The 26,296-nt window shown below is 46.4% G+C and overlaps 1 protein-coding gene across 1 annotated transcript; it reads right to left on the minus strand.

Moving 5' to 3' along the window:
• Positions 1 to 350: 350 nt before the first annotated feature.
• Positions 351 to 24,989, minus strand: LOC140462814 (large ribosomal subunit protein P1-like). The gene is made up of 4 exons (XM_072556142.1): positions 24,867 to 24,989; positions 6,728 to 6,802; positions 4,693 to 4,816; positions 351 to 1,662 (listed from the first exon to the last, which is right to left on the minus strand). Exons 1-4 carry the CDS (start codon positions 24,936 to 24,938, stop codon positions 1,583 to 1,585), a joined length of 351 nt encoding a protein of 116 aa, XP_072412243.1. The 5' UTR covers positions 24,939 to 24,989; the 3' UTR covers positions 351 to 1,582.
• Between the last annotated feature and the right edge of the window lie 1,307 nt (positions 24,990 to 26,296).

Here is a 26,296-nt window from a genome sequence, read left to right on the forward strand (position 1 = left end):
CATTCAGTTTGGGTAATGGTATCTCCTTGGATGTTAATGGTAGACGATTCCATGATGGTGATACCATTTGATTAGATTCCCTCTTGTTGGTGGTGTTCTTTGCCTGGCACATATACAGCACAAATGTCACTTGCCACTTGCCAGCTCAAACTTGCTGCATTTGGATATGGACTGTTTCAGTATCGAAGGAGTTGTGAATGATGCTGAACATTTCTAGTGGGGATGTTCACAGATGATTGCATAATGAAAGAAAGGTAATTGATAAAGCAACTGAAGACGGTAGGTCCTGCGACATTACACAATTACCCAAAATAATGCTCCCAACCAAACAAAATAATTACACAAGATCATTGAATTATCTTTTTACTAAGACCAAAAGCAAGATACATTTAAAATTATTGCAGCTCTTTTATTTCCATACACATTTGTAATACAGGATCGCACACATTTTGATTTAATTTCTTACATTCAGGAGACCATGAGCACAATGGAAAAGACTACAAAAACATCTTTCACCTAATTTCCAAAACTGAACAATTTTTACCTTTCAAAAGGAGACATACTTACTATTTCTTGGAATTATATTTGAAAGGGTTCAACCCCTGGAATGGGTGAGAGTGTGAGGATAAAGTGCAGCAATGTTTAGAACAGGTGCTAAGAGATGGTTTGTACCAGAGCTTTGTAAAAGCTGGCAGAACCTCCCAGGAGATGCTTCTGCAGGCAACGATGTCATTTAAGGAATTAAAAAGGTAAACCACAGTGATTTTAAGTTCGTAAGTGCAACATCAGAAAAAGAATGCAAAGTGCCCCTTGCTTCCTTATAGATAGGTGCAAGGATATAGTTCAAGATGGTGCATCAAGCAGGTATTCTCAGTGCAACATTTTCAAATGGAAGCCACCTTATATTACTATTATAAATTAAGGTCTTAAGAACAATAAAATTATATAAAAGCTCAAGCAGTGGAATTTATAATAAAATGGTGCAGCTTACGCTGCCCCAGATGCTCCGACTATGGAACAGTGCATTTTGCGGGGTGACAGTGGAGGGATGGTATTATACTATACTGTCTCTGCATCCCCCCTCTACCCCTCTCTCAATCTAAAACCCCAATGTCCCAATCTCCAGCATTATTTCAAAATGTGGAGGTGGGGTGAGGGAAGTTATATTCACTGGTTTTGAGGAAGCTGATGTCAGAGGTTACATGTGACAGCAGGTCAGTAGTGCAAGAGACACGTGCAGAAACAGGAAGTTCCAACCCCCAAATCGCAGCCAAGGCTGACTTAGGTCAGTGTAGATACATGGTGTGATTGTTACAGGGAGCAAGCTCAGATGTACCAGTACAGGGTCGAGACTAATTTCAGATGGGTCTCAAATGGAACTTGGAATGCCTCATACAAAAGGTATTTAGTTAATTGAAGATTAAATCCAACTGGACACTAATTTATCCAGGAAATGACTAAATGTGCCTCCCTTCACCTATTCCATCCATTTTGTAAGCTCTATTCTGGCATGGGGGTTGGTTGTTTCTCTTGCTAGTTATAGGAAGCTCTTCAAGAAAAATGCGTGCAAGGATTACACAGACTAATCATCAAACAGCCCAAATCCCATGTCTTCATCAGATTCGTCCGATTCCTCCTTAACCTCAGCCTTCTTCTCTTCAGCTGTGAAGATGAAATAGAGGTTATCTTGGATAGCAATAACATGGCTACTGTGCCGAAGACAGAAAAAAAAAACGGAGCACAGCTGGCACATCCACTCACTCACTGCAACGTGGTGACAAACGCTGTCTTGGTACCTGCTTCCCACCAACTATCTAATCCCTTCGGAAAAGCAAAAATGTCAAGGTTAATAAGGAAGAAAATTCCTCGCTGACCCTCTCGGGCCTTTCAAAGGCAGCCCAGGAGGTGATAGAGACCATCTGTTATATCGTAATATTTGGTTTTGGATTGAGATGAGGACGAAGATGATCATGAATTGTTGGAGTCAGGGAGAGGGAGAAGGAGTGAGGGAGGGACAGGGAGGGGGAGTGAGGGAGAGGGGGGGAGTGAGGGAGAGAGAAAGGGAAAGATGGAGGGGGGAAGAGAGAGAGAGAGAGAGAGAGAGAGAGAGAGAGAGAGAGAGAGAGAGAGAGAGAGAGAGAGAGAGAGAGAGAGAGAGAGAGAGAGAAAGGGAAAGAGAGAAAGATGGGGGGGGGAAGAGAGACGATGGAGAGGGGGAGGGAGAGGAAGTAAGAAAGAGGGAGAGACACAGGTAGAGGGAGTAAGGGAGAGGGAAGAAGGGAAAGAGAGAAAGATGGAGAGAAGGGGAGAGAGAGAGGGAGGGGAAAGAGAGAGGGAGTGAGAGAGAGGATGGAGAGAGAGAGAGGGAAATAGAGGGGGGGAAGAGAAGGAGATGGAGGGTGGGAGAGAGATGGAGGGAGGGAAGGACAGAGAGAGGCAGGGAGAAAAATGGAGAGTGACTGTGAGAAGGGGGGGAAAGAGAGAGAGAGAGAGCGAGAGAGAGAGAGAGCGAGAGAGATAACTGATTGGCAGCATCTCAATATTACAAATGGGGCTGATGACACTTAAGTGCACAGTGACACACAGTGCAGGACTCCAGACTGTCACTCGTAGGAGCCAAGGTGATCAGAGAATGGCAGCTCCAGGTCTGACAGGGGTTTACTCATATAAATATTGAAAAAACAGCACAGCAGTAGGCCATTCAGCCCTTTGAGCTTGCTCCCCCATTCAATATGATCATGGCTGATCATCCAACTCAGTCCCCTGCTCCCACATTTCCCCCATAACCCTTGATCCCTTTGGCCCTAAGAACTACATCTACTCCTTCTTGAAACCATTCAACGTTATATCCTCAACTCCTTTCTGTGGCAGAGAATTCCACCGGCTCCCCACTCTCTGGGTGAAAACAGTTCTTGTCATCTCATCCCAGCATCCTTAGAAGGTGACCAATGGTTCAGGACTTCCCTGTCATCAGGAACAACCATGCTGCATTTCCCTTGTCTAACCCTACAAGGCCCTACAATCCTTCCAGGCCTCTTGGAAACTGATCAGCAAGTTCCTCCTTAATTGGATTCCCAGTTGTAGCTGGGTGGAACCTGCCTATTATATAACAAATTGCTGAGCTCATTTACATATTACAAAGGCCCGTTGCCTGAGGCAGATGGGCGTTTTCAGCTTGTGGTACTGGACAACTGGGCACTCAATGAATGGTAACTGGAAAGGAAGAACTTTTATACAGGCATTTTTATAGCACCTACCACAATTTCAGAATGCCACAAAGCTTTTTACAGCCAATGAAGTTGCGCAGCATGGTGACTCAGCGGTTACCATTGCTGCCTCATGGCGCCAGGGACCCAGGTTCAATTCCAGCCTCGGGTGACAGAGTCTGTGTGGAGTTTGCACATTCTCCCTGCGTCTGCGTGGGTTTCCTCCAGGTGCTCCGGTTTCCTCCCACAATCCAAAGATGTGCAGGTTAGGTGATTTGGCCATGCTAAATTGCCCATAGTGTTCAGGGATGTGTAGGTTAGGTGTATTAGTCAGGGGTAAGTGTGGAGTAATAGGGTAGGGGGATGGATGTGGGTGGGTTACTCTTCAGAGGGTCAGTGTGGACTTACTGGATCGAAGGGCCTGTTTCCACTCTGTAGGGATTCTATGAAATACTTTGCAACTATCAACAATGCTGGAATGTCAGGGAACATGGAAGCTTCCATCAGTGTGGCAGAGAATCTGTTTTAGTGATATCGATTTGGGGATGAATGCTGATCAGAGAAGAACTTTGCTACTTTCCTTTGTAATAGTGCTGTGGGAACAATGAAATCCAGCTGAGGGAGTAGATAGGGCCTGGAGTTCTTAACACATGTGAAAGATGGTTCAGCCAGCAGCTCCCTCAGTACTGCCCATCTGTCAATGCAAGGCCATCCAGGACTGTCCCTCTAACAGCACAGCACTGACCCTCTAATGGTGCTGCCTTAATACTGCATTCCGAATGTCAGTCTGGATTTGGTGGTCTCATCTCGAGGGTAGGACTTGAACTCAGGTCCTCCTAAGGAGAGAAGGTGCTGCCTGACAAACTGCTACTGACACCCAATGTTCACATTTCACGAGAGAGAGTTCAGAAGAGATTTACCAAAATGTTACCAGGCATGGAGGGTTTGAGTTATAAAGAGAGACTGGATAGGCTTGGAATTATTCCACTGGAGTGTAGGAGATTGAGGGGTGATCTTATGGAGGTTTGTAGAACCATGAGGGGTATGGATAAGGTGAATGGCAAATGTCTTTTCCCTAAGGTGGGGGATTTCAAGACTAAGGGGCATATTTTTAAGGTGAGGGGAGAAATATTTTAAAAAGACATGAGGGGCTTTTTTTTTGAAACACAGAGTTCATGCGTGGAATGAACTGTCAGAGGAAGTGGTGGATGCAGCTACAGTTATAACGTTTGAGAAACATTTGGATAAGTTCATGAACAGGAAAGATTTGGAGGGATATGGGCCAGTGCAGGCAGGTGGGACGAGTTTAGTTTGGGATTATGGTCAGCATGGACTGGTTGGGCCGAAGGGTCTGTTTCCGTGCTGTATGACTCTACAATGAGAATGCTTCCATGAATTACAGTTCTAGTTTCACTCCGTCACGTGGTTTGTGTCACTTTGGCAAGGCCAACAGCTATTGCCCATCCCTAATTACTCCCCCACTTACCGTCAGTAGCTGCTGTAGCGCCCCCAGCTGCTGCTGTCCCACCAGAGGTGGAGGTACCCAGGGCTAAAGGGCCTCCAGCCCCAATGTTACAGATCAGGTTCGCGATGTTCACATTGCTCAGGGCCTGCAGGGAACATGGAAATACACAACTCCATTAATGCAAATCTGATCAGACAGGATCCCACCGTGGATCAGGCACAGACCGCACACGGGATCCCACCGTGGATCAGGCACAGACCACACACGGGATCCCACCGTGGATCAGGCACAGACCACACACGGGATCCCACCGTGGATCAGGCACAGACCACACACGGGATCCCACCGTGGATCAGGCACAGACCACACACGGGATCCCACCGTGGATCAGGCAGACCGCACAAGCTGAGAATCCTCTGTTTCACTATTCCTTCACACCCATAGCTCGTCCATTTATGAAGTCTGTGAGGAGTTACGTGCTTCTGGAACTTCCCAATTTTATACACAACCTACTGCCCAGAAACAGGCCATTCATCCCAACTGGTCCATGTTACTGGATAATTTCCTTCTGAGCCTCCTGCCACTGTGGCTCCTTTCACTTCCCTCAGCACAGTCTTGATTCAAACATGGACAGAACAGCTGAATTCTAGAGGGGAGGGGAGAGTGACAGCCCTTGACATCAAGGCTGCGTTCAACTGAGTGCGGCATCAAGGAGCTCAAGCAAAATTAGAGTCAATGAGAATCGGGGGAAACCTCTCTGCTGGCTGGTATCATACCTGGTACATGGGAAAATGGCTGTGATCGTTGTAGGTCAATCATCACAGCTGTGCAGGAGGTCCTGGGGGCGGGATGCTAGGCCCAAATATCTCCAGCTGCTTCAATCAATGATCATGCCTTCATCATAAAATCAGGAGTGGGGATGCTTACTGATGATTGCACAATGCTCAGCACCGTTTGCTGCTCCTCAGATACTGAAGCAGTTCATGTTCAAGTTCAACTTGACCAAGGCAGTATCCAGGTCTGAACTGGCATGTGGCAAGTAACACTTGTGAGTAACGCTACAAGTGCCAGGCAATGACCATCTCCAACAAGAGAGAACCAAACATCACCCTGTGACATTCAATGGCATTAATGTCACTTAATCCTCATCACTATCTATATTCTGGGGGTTACCATTGACCAGAAACTCTGTCGTAATGTGGCTACAAGAGCTGAGCAGAAGGAATCCTCCTAGTGTGCAACTCCTGACCTGACTCCACAAAGCCTACCCACTATATAAAGGGAAAAGATCAGGATTGTGATAGAATACACCCATTTCAGGTCAGCATTCACTGCTACTACTGAGTGGAGCTTGTAAGTCTTGAAGGTCGTGGTTGGGTGCAGGTTGCTTTGCCTTGGATGAACTTCTCCATATTGTTGCATCCAGGCCATTGGAGAGTGTTCCATCACACTCCTGACCTGTGTCCTGTAGCTGGTGACAGACTTTGGGGAGTCAGGGGGTGAGATACTCGCCATAGAATCCCCAGCCTCAAACCGTGGTGTAGCCACTGTGGTTACACAGATGGCCCTGTTCACTTGTTAGTCTAGGACATTGTTAGAGAGGATTCAGCGATGGGAATGCCGCTGACCGTCAAGGGACAGTGTTCTGGTCTCCATGTCCTTGACATCAAACTCAGTCTCCAATCCTTGTATTACCTCTAACAGCACAGTATCAGACATTGTAAAGAGATAGACCTTTGCATGCAGTCGTTAGGTCTCAATCTTAATTTTACTTTCAATTCCCAGCACTGAGATCATCCTTTTTTTTTCCAAAAAAATAGAACTAGATAAAAAAAAACAATTTTTAGATTTAAATTCTATGATCACTGATGAACATCCTGAACCATCTTCCGTCAGAGTTCTTGCTTTTTATCTCCAGTTATTTTGAATTGGTTTGATTGGTTCCGCTCCCCCACCCACCCCCACCCACCCCCGCCCCGCTATGTTAAGTTTTTGGTTTAAAGAGCGCAAGTTTCTACAGGTCGACAAATAATTAATGAATTTTCCAGCACAATACCTTTGCAAACAGACTTGGCCAGAACGGTTCCACTGTAACTCCTGCCGCTTTGATCAAAGCATTCAGCTTGTCCTCCTGTGAAAAGAACAGGGAAAACCGATGAAGCAAAAACCTGCCAAGATTTCCAAAGCGGAATATCGGAGTTTCCCAGCTCCCTGGAACCTAAAGGTTCAGTGTTCTTCTGTGTCCATCTCCATAACATCACTCGACTCCATCTCCACCTCCAAATTCTGTGCCACCGACTCCCTCATCCATACGAGACTCAGCTCTTTCCTAGCCACTTCTGCTGGTTCCATGTTACACTTGGTCAGCACGGTACAATTCCAAAGTGACCCAGTTCTAATCCCATGACTAAGTCTCTTGATCTGGATTCTCCCACCAGAGAAAATAGTTTCTATCCGTCTTGTTAGATGCGTCAAATATCTTAAACACCTTAATGAGATCAGTCAGTTCAGTTGGCTAGTCAAAGTGACATCAACAGCGAGGGTTCAATTCCTTAACTGCCTGAGGATTTTTCTTCTTTACTCATTCATGAGATGATGGCATCACTGATCAGGCAGCATTTATTGCCCAGAGGGCAGTTAAGAGTCAACCACATTGCTGTGGGTCTGAAGACACATGTAGGCCAGACCAGGTAAGGATGGCAGTACCCTTCCCTAAAGGATATTAATGAACCAAATGGGATTTTTCAACAATTGACAATGTATTCATGGTCAACATTAGACTCTTAATTCCAGATCTTAAAAAAATTGAATTCAATTTAGCACCTCGTTAGCGTAGTAGGCAGCACATCAGTCTCATAATCTGAAGGTCATGAGTTCGATCCTCACATGGGGCACAATGTTTGGGGCAGCACTGTAGCTCAGTGGTTATCACTGTTGCCTCACAACACCAGGGACCGGGGTTCAATTCCAGCCTCGGGCAACTGTCTGTGTGGAGTTTGCACGTTCTCCCTGTGTCTGGGTGGGTTTCCTCCGGGTGCTCCGGTTTCCTCCCACAGTCCAAAGATGTGCAGGCCGGGTGAATTGGCCATGCTAAACTGCCCATAGTGTTATGGTGCATTACTCAGAGGGAAATGGGTCTGGGTGGATTACTCTTTGGAGGGTCGGTGTGGACTTGTTGGGCCGAAGGGCCTGTTTCCACACTGTAGGGAATCTAATCTAATTGCACCATCTGCTGTGGTGGGACTCGAACCCAGGTACCCCACAACATTCCCTGGGTCTCTGGATCATAGTCCAGTGATCACACCACTAGGCCATTCCTCCCCTCAGGAGTGCAGACCAGAGGGTTAAACCATCCCCAGTCATCACTCTATAACGAGAGAGCAGGCTTAGGGTTGGTAGGGCTCTGAATATTGTATTTTGTTAATGAGATCACCACCATCCCTCCTCAAGTATATGACCAGAAAGGAGAAGCTTTCATTCTGAGAATCCAGACATTACTGGCAACTATGTATTTAATATAGATCACCATTTTCCCGGGAGAAGTTGGTCAATGGGTTTTGAAACTGCTACAGTATTTGAATGAGGGGGTTCCAAACAAATGACCCAGCCACAATGAAGGAATAGCAATATACTTTCAACAAAGCATACAGTGTGGTTTCATAGACTTTGTACAGTGTGGAAGCAGGCCATTCAGCCAATCGAGTCCACCCTGACTCTCAGTACAAGATCCTGCCAAGACCCACCCTTGTATTTCTCATGGCTAACCCACCTAATCTACACATCCCTGGACACGATCGGCAAATTAGCATGGCCGATCCACCAAACCTACACCTCTTTTGGACTGCGGAAAGAAACCCTCGCAGACACAGGGAAGATGTGCAAACTCCACACAGACGGTCCCTCAAGGGTGGAATCAAACCCAGGTCCCTGGTGCTGTGAGGCAGCAGTGCTAATCACTGAGCCACCGTGCCTTGGAGAGGAATTTGCAAACTGGTGATATACTCATTCACCTACTGCTCTTGAGTTTGTGGATGGCAAAGGTCACAGCTTTGGATGTAATGTTGGGGAGTGGCTGCTGTGCATCTTGAAAATGGTACACTGCTGTAACTGTGCATCAGTGATGGAGGGGATGAAGGTATTAGCGGGGAACATGCCGTCAATGGGCTGCTTAGTTCTGAATGGGGTTGGGCCTAAGCCTGGACATCGCTCAGGCATTGCTGCCGGAGGCTGTGGACTGGTTATTTACTAGAGGAATCATGAAAGGAGTGGAACTCTGTGCAATTAACAAACATCCCAACTGATCTAATAAGAGAGTGAAGATCAGGAATAAAGCAGTTAGAGATGCGTGGGCCTTGTTTGTTGTTTGAAGCCAGGACGGTCAAGGTCACTATCTGCAGTACTCGGTATAGTTCAGTTGGTCCATAGGTAATGGCCAAAGCTAATCTGCAAATCGGTTAGGATGATGGAGTTCTGGATGCGTTACTGGTTTGGGATTTTGATGGAACAGATATTTATGTTTATGGATTATACGGAAAGCTGGAAGGTGTAGACATTTCCTGGATTGAAAAGGGAGGTATACCTGTCTTTTTTGAGCCAGCCAAGTGCTTAGGAGCTCTTTGAGCTTCCATTGGACAGTACAGCTTCAGTCAGCATTGCGACTGGATAATGATAACTTGTTGTTCAGATAAAACCGGAAGAGGCTTTTCCTGGAGCAGTTTCGGCACTGACCCATTATTTTCATCAACCCAATCTTGGTGCAGACTAGAAGAGGAGGGCATAGGTTTTGAAGGGACACAGTAGCCCTGAAGAACACACAGTTATCATCAATCTGTACAGTGCCATTTCCCCGCACACAGGTGATGCTTCAGTTTCTCAGATACAATCCCGACCACATTTTGAAACAGGAAATGGCTTTGTGAAGTGAAAGTTGACAGAGATCGCAGTGCTTGCAAAGCTGACTAGTTTCTGAATAAGCTCTCACACGGAGCTGCTGTCTTGCAGGGAAAGAATAACAAAAATTAAGAGCTGTATAGTGCCTTCATCACTCTATTAAGCATGTACGCACCAAGAGTGCGGCACTCCCTCAGCACTGACCCTCCGACAGTGCGGTGCTGCCTCAGCACTGACCCTCCGACAGTGCGGTGCCCCCTCAGCACTGACCCTCCGACAGTGCGGCGCCCCCTCAGCACTGACCCTCCGACAGTGCGGTGCTGCCTCAGCACTGACCCTCCGACAGTGCGGCGCTGCCTCAGCACTGACCCCCCGACAATCCCTCAGCGCTGACCCTCTGACAGTGTGGCACTCCCTCAGTATTAACCCCCCCCCCCCCCCTGCCCCTGACTCTTTATGTATATGATTTGTAAACATGTGGTACCTGGTGTGCTCTTACACTCATACCCCTTCTACTATCTTTCTTAAGACTCTCCAATTTTATCTTCAACTTACCTGTTTGAATTATAAATAGAACTTGAAATTCTGCAACATGTTTAACTTTAGTAAATGTGCCAAAGAACAAATGCACCAAAGGTTGGGATCTTGCTTTGTACATATTGCCCGTTGTGTTTGTCAAAGCCTTGACATTGAGCACTTTGCTGGCTGCCCCTGCTTCCTGATACCTAGAGGATATTCACTGGCAAATTACAATTCAAACTCACATTGAATTTGAGGGAATCTCTCTGTTTCATCCCGTCAGTCCATTAATTGAACTTGGCAGGAAGGAGGGAAAGGTGGGATTGGGTGACCAACCAGAGGGAAGAGGGCTGCAAGAGACTGAGGGCAGAGAGTCAGAGGGAAGCAGAAAGGAAAGACAGAGAGTGAGGAAATGGGGAGCGACAGGCTGAGAACGTAGTCATGAGTGACAGCAAGAGATAGCAACCTGCATTTCAGTGACCAATGACTGTTTTATTACTTGCGTCATGTCTGTGATGGTTAATGTGTAATATCAAACTCAAGGTCAGTCATTGAGCTACCTGCATGACTCCGAGTACTTCATATGTACACAGTGATGATCACTTGTTGAGGGGCAGTGACACTCTGTTTGAACAGAGGTCAGCACTTTCAGAAGGAAACAGATTCTAATTACTCGCATTCCTCTGCAGTAAGTCTAATCTCAGCAAAATGAAAAATAAAAACTGCAACTCTGCTAATCCTTTAGCGTACATCAAATGGGAGGACAATCAGACAGAAAAACAACTGTCAGAGGTTGGGGAGCAATTGAGAGAGCCAGCCTGCAGCATTTTGAAGGCATTCTTAACACTTTCACGTTACAATAAAGAGTTTCTCATGCAGCTTTCTTTTGCAAATATGTAAAAGGATTGTGATAATCCTTTCAAAATGCATTGCATTTGTGGCCTAGGATTCTAATTTTTGTTTCTGCTGCTGTTGAACACATCTGATCATCACATGATGCTATGGGGAAGGTAGATTGGTGTTTGTGTGTGGGAGAGGTGTGGGGGGTCTGGGGTGGGGTGCAAGGGTATGCAGGTGTTTGGCATTTAGTCAAGTCTGAAGAGCATGGCAGTGTATGAGTTAGGTTATGAGGTAAGAAACCGACAGGATGGAAGCTTGAACTCCAATCCTGAGTCTTTTAATTCATCTGAAAATGATCTGGGAGTAAAACAATGGCAGGTGCTCATACAATAGACAACAAGTCTGTCAGACTGTCATTAAAAACTCACCTTGTTCACTTTGAGCTGGAAACCTATGCTCTTGGCCATGTTAGGCTTATACATGATTCCAGGCTAACACTAAGATGGTTTCTCTTAATTGCACTTGAAGTACCCTGGAAAACCACCGCCGACAATGAGAAACCAAACTCATCTGTGGGCAGCATGGTGTCTCAGTGGTTAGCACTGCTGCCTCACAACACCAGGGTCTCCTGTTCGATTCCAGCCTCAGGCAACTGACTGTGTGGAGTTTGCACATTCTCCTTGTGTCTGCGTGGGTTCCCTCCGGGTGCTCCAGTTTCCTCCCACAGTCCAAAGATGTGCAGGTCAGGTGAATTGGCCATAGTAAATTACCCACTGTGTTAGGTGCATTAGTCAGAGGGAAATGGGTCAGTATGAACTGGTTGGGCTGAAGGGCCTGTTTCCATACTGTGGGGAATCTACTCTAATCTAATCTAATCTAATCTCCAAACTCTTGAGACTTTGGATTCTGCTCCTCCCTCTCAACTTCCTGACCCACAGACTGTAATCAGTAAGGGTAGGTGACAACACCTCCACCATAATCCTCAACAGAGGTGCCCTGCAGGCTGAATAATCAACCCCTTACTGTACTCCTTATACACTCACAACCGTATGGCCAAATTCAGCTCAAAGCCCATTTACAATATTCGCTGATATCACCACTGTACTGAGTTGGATCTCAAACGATGTTGAGACAGAGTACAGGAAAGGGATAGACAGCACAGCAGCATGGGGTAAAAAAGATCTCTCCACCAAAGTCAGCAAAACGAAGGAGCTGGTCCTTTGAAGCAGGCTGCAGGACATGTCCCTGTCTGTATCAATGGTGCTGAGGTGGAGGTGGTCGACAGCATCAAGTTCCTTTTGAATAAATATCACCCACAATCTGTCCTGGTCCATGCACATTGACGCTACAGTCAAGAAAGCACACTGATGTCTCTACTTCCTCAAAAGGCAAAGGAAATTGCTGGCTATTGAGGGAGTGCAGCGTAGGTTCACGAGGTCAATTCCTGGAATGGCAGGATTGCCTTACACGGAAAGACTGAAGCGACTGGGCTTGTATACCCTTGAGTTTAGAAGACTGAGAGGGGATCTGATTGAAACGTATAGGCTTATGAAAGGACTGGACACTCTGGCAGGAGGGAACATATTTCCGTTGATGGGGGAGTGCCGAACCAGAGGACACAACTTAAAAATACGGGGTAGACCATTTAGGACAGAGATGAGGAGAAACTACTTCACCCAGAGAGTGGTGGCTGTGTGGAATGCTCTGCCCCAGAGGGCAGTGGAGGCCCAGTCTCTGGATTCTTTTAAGAAAGAATTGGATAGAGCTCTTAAAGATAGTGGAGTCAAGGGGTATGGAGATAAGGCTGGAACAGGATACTAATTAGGAATGATCAGCCATGATCATATTGAATGGCGGTGCAGGCTCGAAGGGCAGAATGGCCTACTCCTGCATCTATTGTCTATTGTCTATTGTCTAAATTCAGCATGTCCACAATAACTCATCAATTTTTATAGATGCACCACAGAAAGCATCCTATCCGGGTATATCACAGCTTGGTCTGGCAACTGCTGCACCTGATGCTGCAAGAAATTACCGAGAGATGTGAACACAGCCCAGTCCATCACACAAACCAGCCTTCCATCCACTGGCCCCATCTACACTTCCCACTGCAGTCAACATCAAAGACCCTTCCCACCCCCCTTCCCCAAGGCAAAAGATACAAAAGTTTGAAAACACGTACCAACAGATTCAGGAAAAGCTTCTTCTCTGCTGTTATCAGCCATAGAGAGTCATAGAGATGTACAGCACGGAAACAGACCCTTCGGTCCAACCTGTCCATGCCAACCAGATATCCCAATCCAATCTAGTCCCACCTGCCAGCACCCAGCCCATATCCCACCAAACCCTTCCTATTCATACACCCATCCAAATGTCTCTTAAATGTTGCAATTGTACCAGCCCCCACCACTTCCTCTGGCAGCTCATTCCATACACACACCACCCTCTGCGTGAAAAAGTCTCTTTTATATCCTTTCCCTCTCACCCTAAACCTATGCCCTTTAGTTCTGGACTCCCCCATGATTTTATAAACCTCTGAGGTCACCCCTCAGCCTCCAACACTCCAGGGAAAACAGCCCTAGTCTATTCAACCTCTCCCTGGCAGAATCCTTGTAAATCTTTTCTGAACCTTTTCAAGTTTTGCAACATGCTTCCAATAGGAAGGAGACTAGAATTGCACGCAATACTCCAACAGTGGCCTAATCAATGTCCTGTACAGCCACAACATCACCTCCCAACTTCTGTACTCAATACTCTGTCCAATAAAGGAAAGCATATCTTCACTATCCTATCTATCTGCAACTCCACTTTCAAGGAGCTATGAACCTGCACTCCCAAGGTCTCTTTGTTCAGCAACACTCCCTAGGATCTTACCGTAAAGTGTATAAGTCCTGCTAAGATTTGCTATCCCAAAATGCAGCATCTCACATTTATCTAAATTAAAGTCCATCTGCCACTTCTCAGCCCATTGGCCCATCTGATCAAGATCCCATTGTAATCTGAGGTAACCCTCTTCGCTGTCCACTACACCTCCAATGAAAAGTAGTGGACCCAGCACCGATACTTGTGGCACTCCACTGGTCACAGGACTCCAGTCCGAAAAACAATCCTCCACCACCACCCTCTGTCTTCTACCTTTGAGCCAGTTCTGTATCCAAATGGCTAGTTCTTCCTGTATTTTGTCAGATCTAACCTTGCTAATCGGTCTCCCATAGGGAACCTTGTCGAATGCCTCACTGAAATCCATATACATCACCCTCATCACTGCTCTGACCTCATCAATCCTCTTTGTTACTTCTTCAAACAACTCAATCAAGTTTGTGAGACATGATTTCCCATGCACAAAGCCATGTTGACTATCCCGAATCAGTCCTTGCCTTTCCAAATACATGTACATTCTGTCCCTCAGGATTCCCTCCAACAACCTGTCCACCACCGATGTCAGGCTCACTGGTCTATAGTTCCCTGGCTTGTCCTTACCACATTTTGTAAACAGTGGCACCACGTCTGCCAACCTCCAGTCTTACGGCACCTCGCCTGTGACTATTGATGATACAAATATATTAGCAAGAGGTCCAGAAATCACTCCTCTAGCTTCCCACAGAGTTCTTGAATATATCTGATCAGATTCTGGGGATTTATCCACTTTTACGCATTTCACAACATCCAACACTCCCTCCTCTGTAATATGGACATTTTTCAAGATGTCACCATCTATTTCCCAACATTCTATATCTTCCATGTTGTTTTCCACAGTAAACATTGATGCAAAATACTCATTTAGTATCTCCCCATCTCCTGCGGTTCCACACAAAGGCCACCTTGCTGATCTTTGAGGGACACTATTCTCTCCCTCGTTATCCTTTTGTCCCTAATGTATTTGTAAAAACCCTTTGGATTCTCCTTATCCCTATTTGCCAAAACTATCTCATGTCCCCATTTTGCCCTCCTGTTTTCCCTCTTAAGTATGCTCCTACTGCCTTTATACTCTTCTAAGGATTCCCTTGATCTATCCTGTCTATACCTGACATATGATTCCTTCTTTTTCTTAACCAAACCCTCAATTTCTTTAGTCATCCAGCATTCCCTATACCTACCAGCCTTCCCTTTCACCCGAACAGGAATATACTCTCTCTGGACTCTCGCTATCTCATATCTGAAGGCTTCCCATTTTCCAGTCATCCCTTTACCTGTGAACATCTGCCTCCAAACAGCTTTTGAAAGTTATTTCCTAATATCATCAAAATTAGCCTTCCTCCAATTTAGAACTTCATCTTTTAGATCTGGTCTAACCTGTTTCGTCACTATTTTAAAACTAATAGAATTATGGTCGCTGGCCCCCAAGTGCTCCCCCACTGACACCTCAGTCACCTGCCCTGCCTTATTTCCCAAGAGTAGGTCAAGTTTTGCACCTTCTCTAGTAGGTACATCCACATACTGAATCAGAAATTATTCTTGTCCATGCTTAACAAATTCCTCTCCATCTAAACCCTTAACACTATGGCAGTCCCAGTCTATGTTTGGAAAGTTAAAATCCCCTACCATAACCACCCTATTATTCTTACAGATAACTGAGATTTCCTTACAAATCTGTTTCTCAAATTCCCTCGGACTATAATACAATCCCAATAAGGTGATCAGCCCTTTCTTATTTCTCAGTTCAACCCAAATAACTTCCCTGGATGTAGTTCCGGGAATATCCTCCCTCAGCACAGCTGTAATGCTATCCCTTATCAAAAACACTACACCCCCATCTCTCTTACCTCCCTTTCTGTCCTTCCTGTAGCATTTGTATCCTGGAACATTAAGCTGCCAGTCCTATCCATTCCTGAGCCATGTTTCCGTAATTGCTATGATATCCCAGTCCCATGTTCCTAACCATGCCCTGAGTTCATCTGCCTTCCCTGTTAGGCCTCTTGCATTGAAATAAATGCAGTTTAATTTATCAGTCCTCCCTTGTTCTCTGTTTTGTCCCTGCCTGCCCTGACTTTTTGATTCGCTTCTTTTCTCAACTGTACCCGTCTCAGATCGATCTCTTTCCTCACTATCTGGGTCCCACCCCCCCACCTTACTAGTTTAAATCCTCCCGAACAGCTCTAGTAAATTTCCCTGCCAGTATACTAGTCCCCTTCCAATTCAGGTGCAACCCATCCTTCTTGTACAGGTCACTTCTACCCCAGAAGAGATTCCAAAGATCCAAAAATGTAAATCCTTCTCCTGTACATCAGCTCCTCAGCCATGCATTCATCTGCTCCATCCTCCTATTCCTGCCCTCACTAGCTTGTGGCACCAAGAGTAATCCAGATATTACTACTCTTGAGAATCTCCTTTTTAAATTCCTGTCTAACCCTCTATATTGTCCCTTCAGAATCTCATCCTTTTCCCTTCCTATGTCATTGGTTCCAATGTGTACAATGACCTCCTGCTGGTCCCTCTTCCCCTTGAGTACATTCTGCACCCTCTCTGAAATATCCTTGATCCTGGCACCAGGGAGGCAACATACTACTTTGATTTTTCGCTGCTGGCCACAGAAACCTGCCTGTGCCTCTGACTAGAGAGTCCCCAAACACAATTGATCTCTTGGAACTCGACATACCCCCTCATTGCATTAGAGCCGGTCTCGATACCAGAAACTTGGTTGTTCTTGCTACACTCCCCTGAGAATCCATCACCCCCTACAATTTTGAAAACAACATACTTGTTTGAAATGGGGATAGCCACTGAAGACTCTTGCACTAACTGCCTACCTTTCCTGGAGGTAACCCATGTATGTGACTGTATCTGCAACTTTTCTCCCTTCCTATATCTGCCATCTATCACACCCCCTTGCTCTTGTAAATTCCTCATTGCTTCTAACTGTCTCACCAACCGATCCATTTGATTTGACAGGATTCACAACCAACTCCATTTATTGCAGATATAATCCTCAGTAACACGTAAACTCTCCCTAAACTCTCACATCTGACGAGAAGAGCATGTCTCTCTACTAAAGGCCATTTTTGCTCCTTCACAATCTACAGATCCAGAAAATAGCACTGTCTTATTCCTTAACAAAACACTTCTCCAGGCTAACTTGATACTTATGGCTTATATTTTTAAGTTTAATCAAGAGTCATACCTCAATAAAACATATCAAGAAAGAACCCACTCTACTCACTACTGTAGAGTTACTGTAAAGCCACACTTAAAAATATTCACTTATCTGTTTCTGTGCTGTGGCCTCTCCCAAACAGGTTCCTCCAAGGTTAGTTGTGAATTTCACTGTTTGTTAATTTTCCGGGATGCACTCCGATGTTCAGCGATACTTGAATTCAAACAGCAAAGGCAGTAACTGCGCAGGTTCACTGCTGGGTCAGGGAGCAATGTGGGTTTCTTTCTTTCTTTCTTTCTTTCTCTCTCTCTCTCTCTCTCTCTCTTTCTCTCTCTCTCCCCTACACTGACCTCACCATGTGCTTCTTTTGTCTGCTCTTCTCCCTCTTAAAACTTGTTTTGACTTTTTTTCTACCAAAACAATGCAACAGCATATAAAACAGTAATTGCTGCTCCTGGAATTCAAGGAAATCACTTCCAGCACCTAAAATACCTCAAAAAAAAGGAGCAGCCTGTTACATCCAGAAATTTTTCCCGTCCTCCATCCTGGATTACTCAACAAACCTTTCATATCTTCGAGCTGACCTTTCTCTGTACCCTCTCTGTCGCTGTAACACTGTGTTCTGCATTCTGTTCTGTTACACTGATTTACTTAGATGAGATATGATTTGTCTGGTTAGCACGCAAAACAATACTTTACACTGTGTCACGGTACATGTGACGATAATGAATCAAATCATCTTCCTGGGGCACTTAATAAACATTTGGAGCAGTAGTAAGGACAATAATTGAATTTATTAACCATGGATACTGGGGTAAGGAGAATATATAAACCCTGGTTAGGGTTGACACTCCCGAGTGAAGATGTGAACATGGAACAAGAGGCCACTCAGCCCTTTGAGTCTGCTCCCCCATTCGATAAGACCATGGCTGACCTGATTTTAACCTCAACTTTAGACTCCTGTATGAACCAATAACCTTTACCTCCAGCTTCAAAATATTTTCGGGTTTTGCATCCGCAGCCTTTTGGAGAAGGGAGCTCCTATGACTCACCATTTTCGAAAGCAAATATTGTTTTTCCATCTACATTTTAAATGGGGGGGGGGGGGCGCCCTAATTTTAAACTGACCTCAAGTTTTAGGTTATCTCACAGAAGGAACCATCCTTTCCACATCCACCCAACCAAAGCCCCTCAGGATCTTTCTGTTTCAATTAGGTCACCTTTGATTCTACTAAACGCCAGAGGACACTGGCCTAACCTGTCGAGCCTTTCCTCATAAGGCAATCTACTAATCCCTAGAATTAGTCTTCTAGTAACAAACCTTCTCTGAACTGCTTCCAATTCATTACCATCCTTCTGCAAGGACAGTGATCAGTGCTGTACATAGTACTCCAGATATGGTTTCACTAACGCCACGTACAGCTGAAACATAACCTCCCATCTCATCAGAGATAAACAGTCAGTCAACAGCAGAAGACTTGGCTGTGATTCCTTTTGAAGTCAAACAGGCCATCAGTTCCCTCTTTTACAGCTTTCCATTAAACAACACCAGGTTATAGTCCAACACAAGCTTTTGGAGATACCTGACAAAGGAGCAGCACTCCGAAAGCTTGTGAGTTCAAGTAAACAATTTGAACTATATAACATGGTGTTTTGTGACTTCTGACCTTGTCACATCAGTCCAACACCAGCACCTCACATCATCGCTTCCATTAAACAGCAGCTTCATCACTTAGAAACAGAGATGTGAATGCATCTTATGTAAGCTCTTCAATTCTGCATTGACAATCAATGGTATAGACTGCCACCTAGTGGGGAAAAACTGGGTGAAATAATGGGATCAAAACAGAAAATGCTGGTGATACTCAGCAGATGTGGCAGAAAGAAAGAAAGAAAGAAAGAAAGAGAGAAAGAAAGAAAGAGAGAAAGAAAGAAAGAGAGAGAGAGAGAGAGAAAGAGAGAGAGAAAGAAAAGAAATCGGATTGGCATTTTAAATTTGTGACTATTCCCTTTATACTGCCTTCAGATCTGAAATGTTAAGTCTGAATTCCCTTTTCAAAGATACACTTCGACCTGTGGACTATTTCCAGGTTACCAGTATTCATCATATTTTGCCTCAGCATTAGAGATTTAATAAGAACGTAAAACGTTGGAGTAGAAGTAGACCATTCAGCCCATCAAGTCTGTTTCCCCCATTCCTGTAGAATGTTGCTGAGCTGATCATTGTTAATTCTATTTTCCTGCCTTTTCCCCATAATTGTCAATTCCCTTACTGATAAAAAGAAAATCAACATACCATGGTTTTGAATATACTTAATGACCAGCCTTGACAGACCTTATGATAAAGGATCTCTCAGAGTCACTATCACCTGAGGGAAGAACTCCTTCCTCATCTCTATATGAAACAGCTGACTCCTTATTCTGAGGTTAAACCCTCTCATCTGAGACTCTGGTACAAGGGAACATAACCTTACAGCACAGACCCGTCAAGTTTCCCAAGAACCTTAGGTCTCCTCTCATTCTTCTAAATTCCAATGAGTACAATCCCAACTTATCCAACTTCTCCTCAGAAGGCAAGCCCTTCCTATCTGGTAAAACATCTGTGACATTTTGCCATACTATTAGAGATTCCGGTGGGTTGGGCGTCTCGAACATTGGTTTAGTAAGAGGCCATTCAAGCCTGCTCTGTCATTCCAGTACATAAGGTCAGCCACGAGCTAACTCCATTCATCACCCTTAATAAAAACAAACTTTACCCAACTGCTCTATTCAAGATCGGAGACGGTTACAAAGTGGTTAATTGGCCCGGACAATCACAAAGGCCAACCTCCCACCTGTAGAGTCCATCTACTAGGCCCACTGTCAAGCATTCTCAAAGATCCATCGGTGTGGAATCATTACACCCGGTCAGTTCAGACTCTGTTTCTGATGTTCCATTCTGTCAATCTTTCTTGAGGTTATTCCTCATTTAATGCTGTGGATCGGGGTGTCAGAGAGGCACAAGCTTATAAAAGATTTGCCTTTCATTTAAAGAGAAAATGTGAAGCCTTGAACATGAGGCAGGTTATGAAGATTGTGAATGATCCAGGCAGGGACAAGCTGAACTCATGAAAAGAAATAGACAAAAGATGCAGAGACTTGCTGCTGATACAGGATTATCCCCAACTCCCCACGACTATAACCTGGTGTTGTGTGATTTTTAACTGTGTACACACTAGTCCAACACTAGCATCTTCAAATCATATCCCCAGCTCTGCATTGTCCCTCGACTCCCCAATCTACCAGCACTAAATAAAATCAACACATCTGCTGCTGAAGATGAGGCAGCATCATTGCTTTCAATGGATAGCGCAATGCGTTGAGGGCAATGTATGATCGCTTCATCCCTTGAAGTGTTACAATACCAGTCAGTACCGTTCAGTGGGTGGTAATCTCACCTCTGAGTCAGGAGATAATGGACTCAAATCCCACTCAAGACTGGAGCAAAAGTTCTAAACACTTGAGGTGCAGGAGAGTGCTGCACTGCTGGAGGCACCGGCTTTACGCTGAGGCAGAAGTCAAGGATCTTGTGGCAAGTGCTCAAGGCAGAACAGGGGAGATTTCCCTGGTACCCTGATTCAGGTTTATTCTTCAATCCCGGTCACCAACAAATTGCCTCTCGGAGTCATGTTGCTGTTTCTGTTTCTGGGATATTGCCCAAATTGGCTCTACATCACAAGAGTGACCACACTTCATTGGTTGTGAAGTTTGAGAGATCCTGGAGTCATAAAAGTTATTATATAAATGAAGCAAAATCAGAAGTTGCTGGAAAAGCTCAGCAGGTCTGGCCGAATCTGTGAAATCAGAGTTAACGTTTCAGGTCCGGTGACCCTTCTTCAGGTCAGTACTTTCTTGAAAAATAAAGGAATTAAAGGGAGATGGTGAAAATGCAGGTAAGTGGAGCTGAGTCCATGAAAAGATCAGCCATGATCTTATTGAGTGTCGGAGCAGACTCGAAGGGCCAGATGGCCTACTCGCGCTCCTAGTTCTTATGTTCTTCTTATGCTCTAACAAGTTATTTTTTAAAAAAACGATTAATATCCAAATCACTGGCACAATCTTTCAAGTGAACTATTTCTTACGTCTTGGGGGTGCCAGTGTTGGACAGTGGTGGACAAAGTTAAAAGTCACACAACACCAAGTTAGAGTCCAAAAGGTTTATTTGGAAGCACTAGCTCTTGGAGCCCTGCTTCATCAGGTGGTTGTTGAGGTTAAGATCATGCTCACAGAATTTATAGCCAAAGGAGTCGTATCATGGAGTCATGTCACATGGTGTGTCATGAATAAAAACAAAACACTTCCAATTTCTGTCATTCCAGAATCTAGTCAACTCTGCAATGCAGGGTGGAATTATTAGTTCCTGTTTCTCTCTCCCTTTCTCAGGTTTCACCGACTGAATCTCTCTCTCTTTCTCTGTTAGAGATGCCGGAAATAGATGTTTAACCTCTGACACCTCAGTCCCTCCAGACTTCTCACTATCTGAGGATTGGTTGCTTGAGCTGCCATTCAAACCAGCAATTGCCCTATTGGTGAGCACTTTCCCACCCACATCCAAACTCAAAACATCTTGTTGGTGCTGGAAATCTGATATGGAAGCTGAAAGTGCTGGAGAAACTCAGTAAGTTTAACAGCATCAGTGCAGAAGGAAACAGAGTTAACGTCTTGAGTCCAAAGTTACTCTTCCTCAGAAAGGTGTTTCTTCACCTACCTTTGGACTATATCAAGAACGCTATCAACGATAAGAAGTATGTACAAGATTAGGCCATTTGGTCCCTTGAGCATTCTCTCCAGTTCCTCCTCTGCCAAAGTGTTAATGGGGCAATGTGGTTGACTCTTAATGACCCTCTGGGCAATAATTGATGGATAAGAAATGCTGGCCCAGCCAGTAACTCCCAAATCCCGTGAATGAATAAAAAGAATACTATTTCAAAACGGTCCTTTGACCAGAGCCTCATTATTTCTTAATTTCAATCTTTGTTTTCAAAATGTTTAAACTTAGTTCAACTAAATCAAAATCAATGAAGATAAATTACATTAAAATCCTTCTTTCTTCAATTCAGCAAAGAAAACTCTCCCAGATGTGACAGGTAACCAGCTCTTCTCATTTGTTGGAAAATGAGCTCTCAAATCACTTTTGAAGCTTCCCCATCCCTCCCATTGGAAAGATGTTGTGAAACACGAAAAGGTTCGGAAAAGATTTAAGGATGTTGCCAGGGTTGGAGGGACAGGCTGAACAGGCTAGGGCTGTTTTCCCTGGAGTGTTGGAGGCTGAGCGGTGACCTTAGAGGTTTATAAAGTCATGAGGGGCATGGATAGGATAAACAGACAAGGTCTTTACCCTGGGGTGGGGGAGTCACCTGTGCCCAGAACTAGAGGGTGTAGGTTTAGGGTAAGAGGGGAAAGAGTTAAAAGGGACCTTAAGGACAACCTTTTCACACAGGAGGTGGTGCTTGTATGGAATGAGCTGCCAGGGGAAGTGGTGGAGGCTGATACAATTCCAACAATTAAAAGGCATCTGGATGGATACATGAATAGGTAGGGTTTAGAGAGATATGGCCCAAGTGCTGGCAAATGGGACTAGATTAGGTTGGGATTTCTGGTCGACATGGACGAGTTGTACCAAAGGGTCTGTTTCAATGCTGTACATCTCTATGACAAGGCCCCAGGCAAAAGCCAGGGAAAAATCAAAGGCTTCTGTTAATTAGGACCTCATTGGAGATGTTATCTAGTATGGTGACAAAACATCTGAAAATGAACCTTCCAGCTCAGCGAGCAAACCTACATCCATAATTGTAAATTGACGTCACACTCATCACCATCTCAGCAAATTCAGGAAGTTTTCAGGGGCTAGCCACAGCTCAGTGACAGTGCTCCAGCTGACAGCGTTAACAGGCTGTGGGAGTGGAGGACCACTGTCGGACCTGACCTTATAACCCAGGATAGGACTGAGAGAGTGCAGCACAGTCAGTGATGCCATCTTTCAGAAATGTTAAACAGAGCTAAAAGCTAAAAGAACCGCAGATGCTGTAAATCCCAAAATAAAGACAGAAATTGCTGGAAAGGCTCAGGATGTCTGGCGGCATCAGATGCTATCAGACCAGCTGAGCTTCACCAGCAATTTGTGTTTTTGTTCCTGTCTACTCTTTCATGAAAACACGAGAGATCCCCTGGCACAGTGTGAACACATCAGCAGAGATCTGAGATCTGAGATCATCCCGTACAGAATGCAGCTGGATTCCCTACATGCGGGAAGATATTTCAAAAATTACTCGGTGCAATGTAAATCCTTTTGGGACGTACAGAGGTTGGGAAATGTGGTCACAGATACAGGCTGTCCCTCGTTTCTGCTTTGCTCCACCAAACAAAAAAAAACACCATTAACCGCGACAGAGCGGCGCTCCCTCAGCACTGACCCTCTGACAGTGCCCACTCCCTCAGCACTGACCCTCTGACAGTGCGGCACTCCCTCAGCACTGACCCTCCGACAGTGCGGCACTCCCTCAGCACTGACCCTCCGACAGTGCCCACTCCCTCAGCACTGACCCTCCGACAGTGCCCACTCCCTCAGCACTGACCCTCTGACAGTGCCCACTCCCTCAGCACTGACCCTCCGACAGTGCGGCACTCCCTCAGTACTGACCCTCTGACAGTGCGGCACTCCCTCAGCACTGACCCTCCGACAGTGCGGCACTCCCTCAGCACTGACCCTCCGACAGTGCCCACTCCCTCAGCACTGACCCTCCGACAGTGCCCACTCCCTCAGCACTGACCCTCCGACAGTGTCCACTCCCTCAGCACTGACCCTCCGACAGTGCGGCACTCCCTCAGCACTGACCCTCTGACAGTGCCCACTCCCTCAGCACTGACCCTCCGACAGTGCGGCACTCCCTCAGCACTGACCCTCCGACAGTGCCCACTCCCTCAGCACTGACCCTCCGACAGTGCGGCACTCCCTCAGCACTGACCCTCCGACAGTGCCCGCTCCCTCAGCACTGACCCTCCGACAGTGCGGCACTCCCTCAGCACTGACCCTCCGACAGTGCCCGCTCCCTCAGCACTGACCCTCCGACAGTGCGGCGCTCCCTCAGCACTGACCCTCTGACAGTGCCCACTCCCTCAGCACTGACCCTCTGACAGTGCGGCACTCCCTCAGCACTGACCCTCCGACAGTGCGGCACTCCCTCAGCACTGACCCTCCGACAGTGCCCACTCCCTCAGCACTGACCCTCTGACAGTGCCCACTCCCTCATCACTGACCCTCCGACAGTGCGGCACTCCCTCAGCACTGACCCTCCGACAGTGCGGCGCTCCCTCATCACTGACCCTCCGACAGTGCGGCACTCCCTCAGTACTGACCCTCCGACAGTGCGGCACTCCCTCATCACTGACCCTCCGACAGTGCGGCACTCCCTCATCACTGACCCTCCGACAGTGCGGCACTCCCTCAGCACTGACCCTCCGACAGTGCGGCACTCCCTCATCACTGACCCTCCGACAGTGCGGCACTCCCTCAGCACTGACCCTCCGACAGTGCCCACTCCCTCAGCACTGACCCTCCGACAGTGCAGCACTCCCTCAGCACTGACCCTCCGACAGTGCGGCACTCCCTCAGCACTGACCCTCCGACAGTGCCCACTCCCTCAGTACTGACCCTCCGACAGTGCCCCCTCCCTCAGTACTGACCCTCCGACAGTGCCCACTCCCTCAGCACTGACCCTCCGACAGTGCCCACTCCCTCAGCACTGACCCTCCGACAGTGCCCACTCCCTCAGCACTGACCCTCCGACAGTGCCCAGTCCCTCCCTGCCTCACTCACGGTGATGGACACCTCATCGTCGAACAGGATCAGCGCGCTGTAGATACACGCCAGCTCGGACTCGGAAGCCATGGCGCCGTCCGTCTTCAGCAGCTCAGCCTCCTCGGAACGAATGTCCCGTGCTCCGACGACCGGCAGGACTGCAGACGCGGCCGGACCGGAAACGGTGCCATATTTGTGCGGGGCCCTTTGACAAACGGAAGAGACATAGCTGCGGGGCGTAACACGGAGGAGATTGACCCAGGCTCTTGTCTGGGAAGGGAGATAGAGAGAGTGTGTGGGATAGGGATGGACACAGGCTCTAGAGGGCAGGGAGAGGGAGAAATTTTTTTTCTCTTTTTAAAGACTTCTGTTTGTTTTTTTTTCCTTTTAAATTTAACCCCCACACTACTGCCTAACTGTGGTAGTGCTTATTTATTCCCCAGCCCCCATGGTGTGTGTGTGTGTAGGTGTGAGACACAGTGACAGACACAAGGTGCATGAATCTTTATTCAGTTTCCACCACCAGGAAGATAGGAAACACCCGAGTGGCCAGTGACAAGCACTGCCCTTCACATCAAAGGGCAATGCTGTGTGAGCAAACAGTGAAGGGGAGGGTAGGGACTAAATCAAAATAGAGTTGGAGGGGGAAAATAACTCCACTCCCTGCGGCGCCCACCTCTCCCTGAACGACTCCAGGGTGTCGGTGGACACCGCGAGCTCCTTCTCCAAGGACACCCGGGCTCTAACGTAACCCCGGAAGAGGGGCAGGCAGTCGGCCCTAACGACCCCCTCCACGGCCCGCTGCCTGGACCTGTTGATGGCCAGTTTGGCCAGGCCCAGGAGCAGACCCACGAGGAGGTCCTCGGACCTGCCCTCCCTCCTCCGTACCGGGTGCCCGAAGATCAGGAGCGTGGGGGAGAGGGAGTAATAGAGGGAATGGAGTAATTGGCCACATTTAGATATTTTATATGATTAATTATTATAACTGCTCCCTTGAACCTGTTCAGTTAATCAGGGATTAATGAAATGTGGGTCATGTAGGGGTCAAAGGTGGTGGTCAGAGCTAAGTCAATGGATGTTGTTTATGTGCACATCCAGAAGGTTTTCAATGAAGTCCCACATTGGAGTCTCTGAGCTCAGGTGGAAGCCCACGGAATTGAGGGCAAGTTACTGAGATGGGTAGGAAATTGGTTAAGTAAACAAAGAGTTGGAATAATGGTTGGAGTTGACTAGTGGTGTCCGCAGGCAACTGTGTTTTGGCCTCAATTATTCACACTATTCATTAATGATTTAAATAATAGCATAAAAAGGTCAAATATCCAAAATTGCTGACGACACAAAATTTTGCAGCTTTGTCGGCAGTGTTGACTGTTTACCACAGGATATTGATAGATTGTGTGAAAGGGCAAAGCTGTGGCAGATAGATTTTAATGTAAGCAAATGTGAGG

The sequence above is a fragment of the Chiloscyllium punctatum genome, chromosome 37 (genome assembly GCF_047496795.1).
Source record: "Chiloscyllium punctatum isolate Juve2018m chromosome 37, sChiPun1.3, whole genome shotgun sequence".
NCBI lineage: Eukaryota > Metazoa > Chordata > Chondrichthyes > Orectolobiformes > Hemiscylliidae > Chiloscyllium > Chiloscyllium punctatum.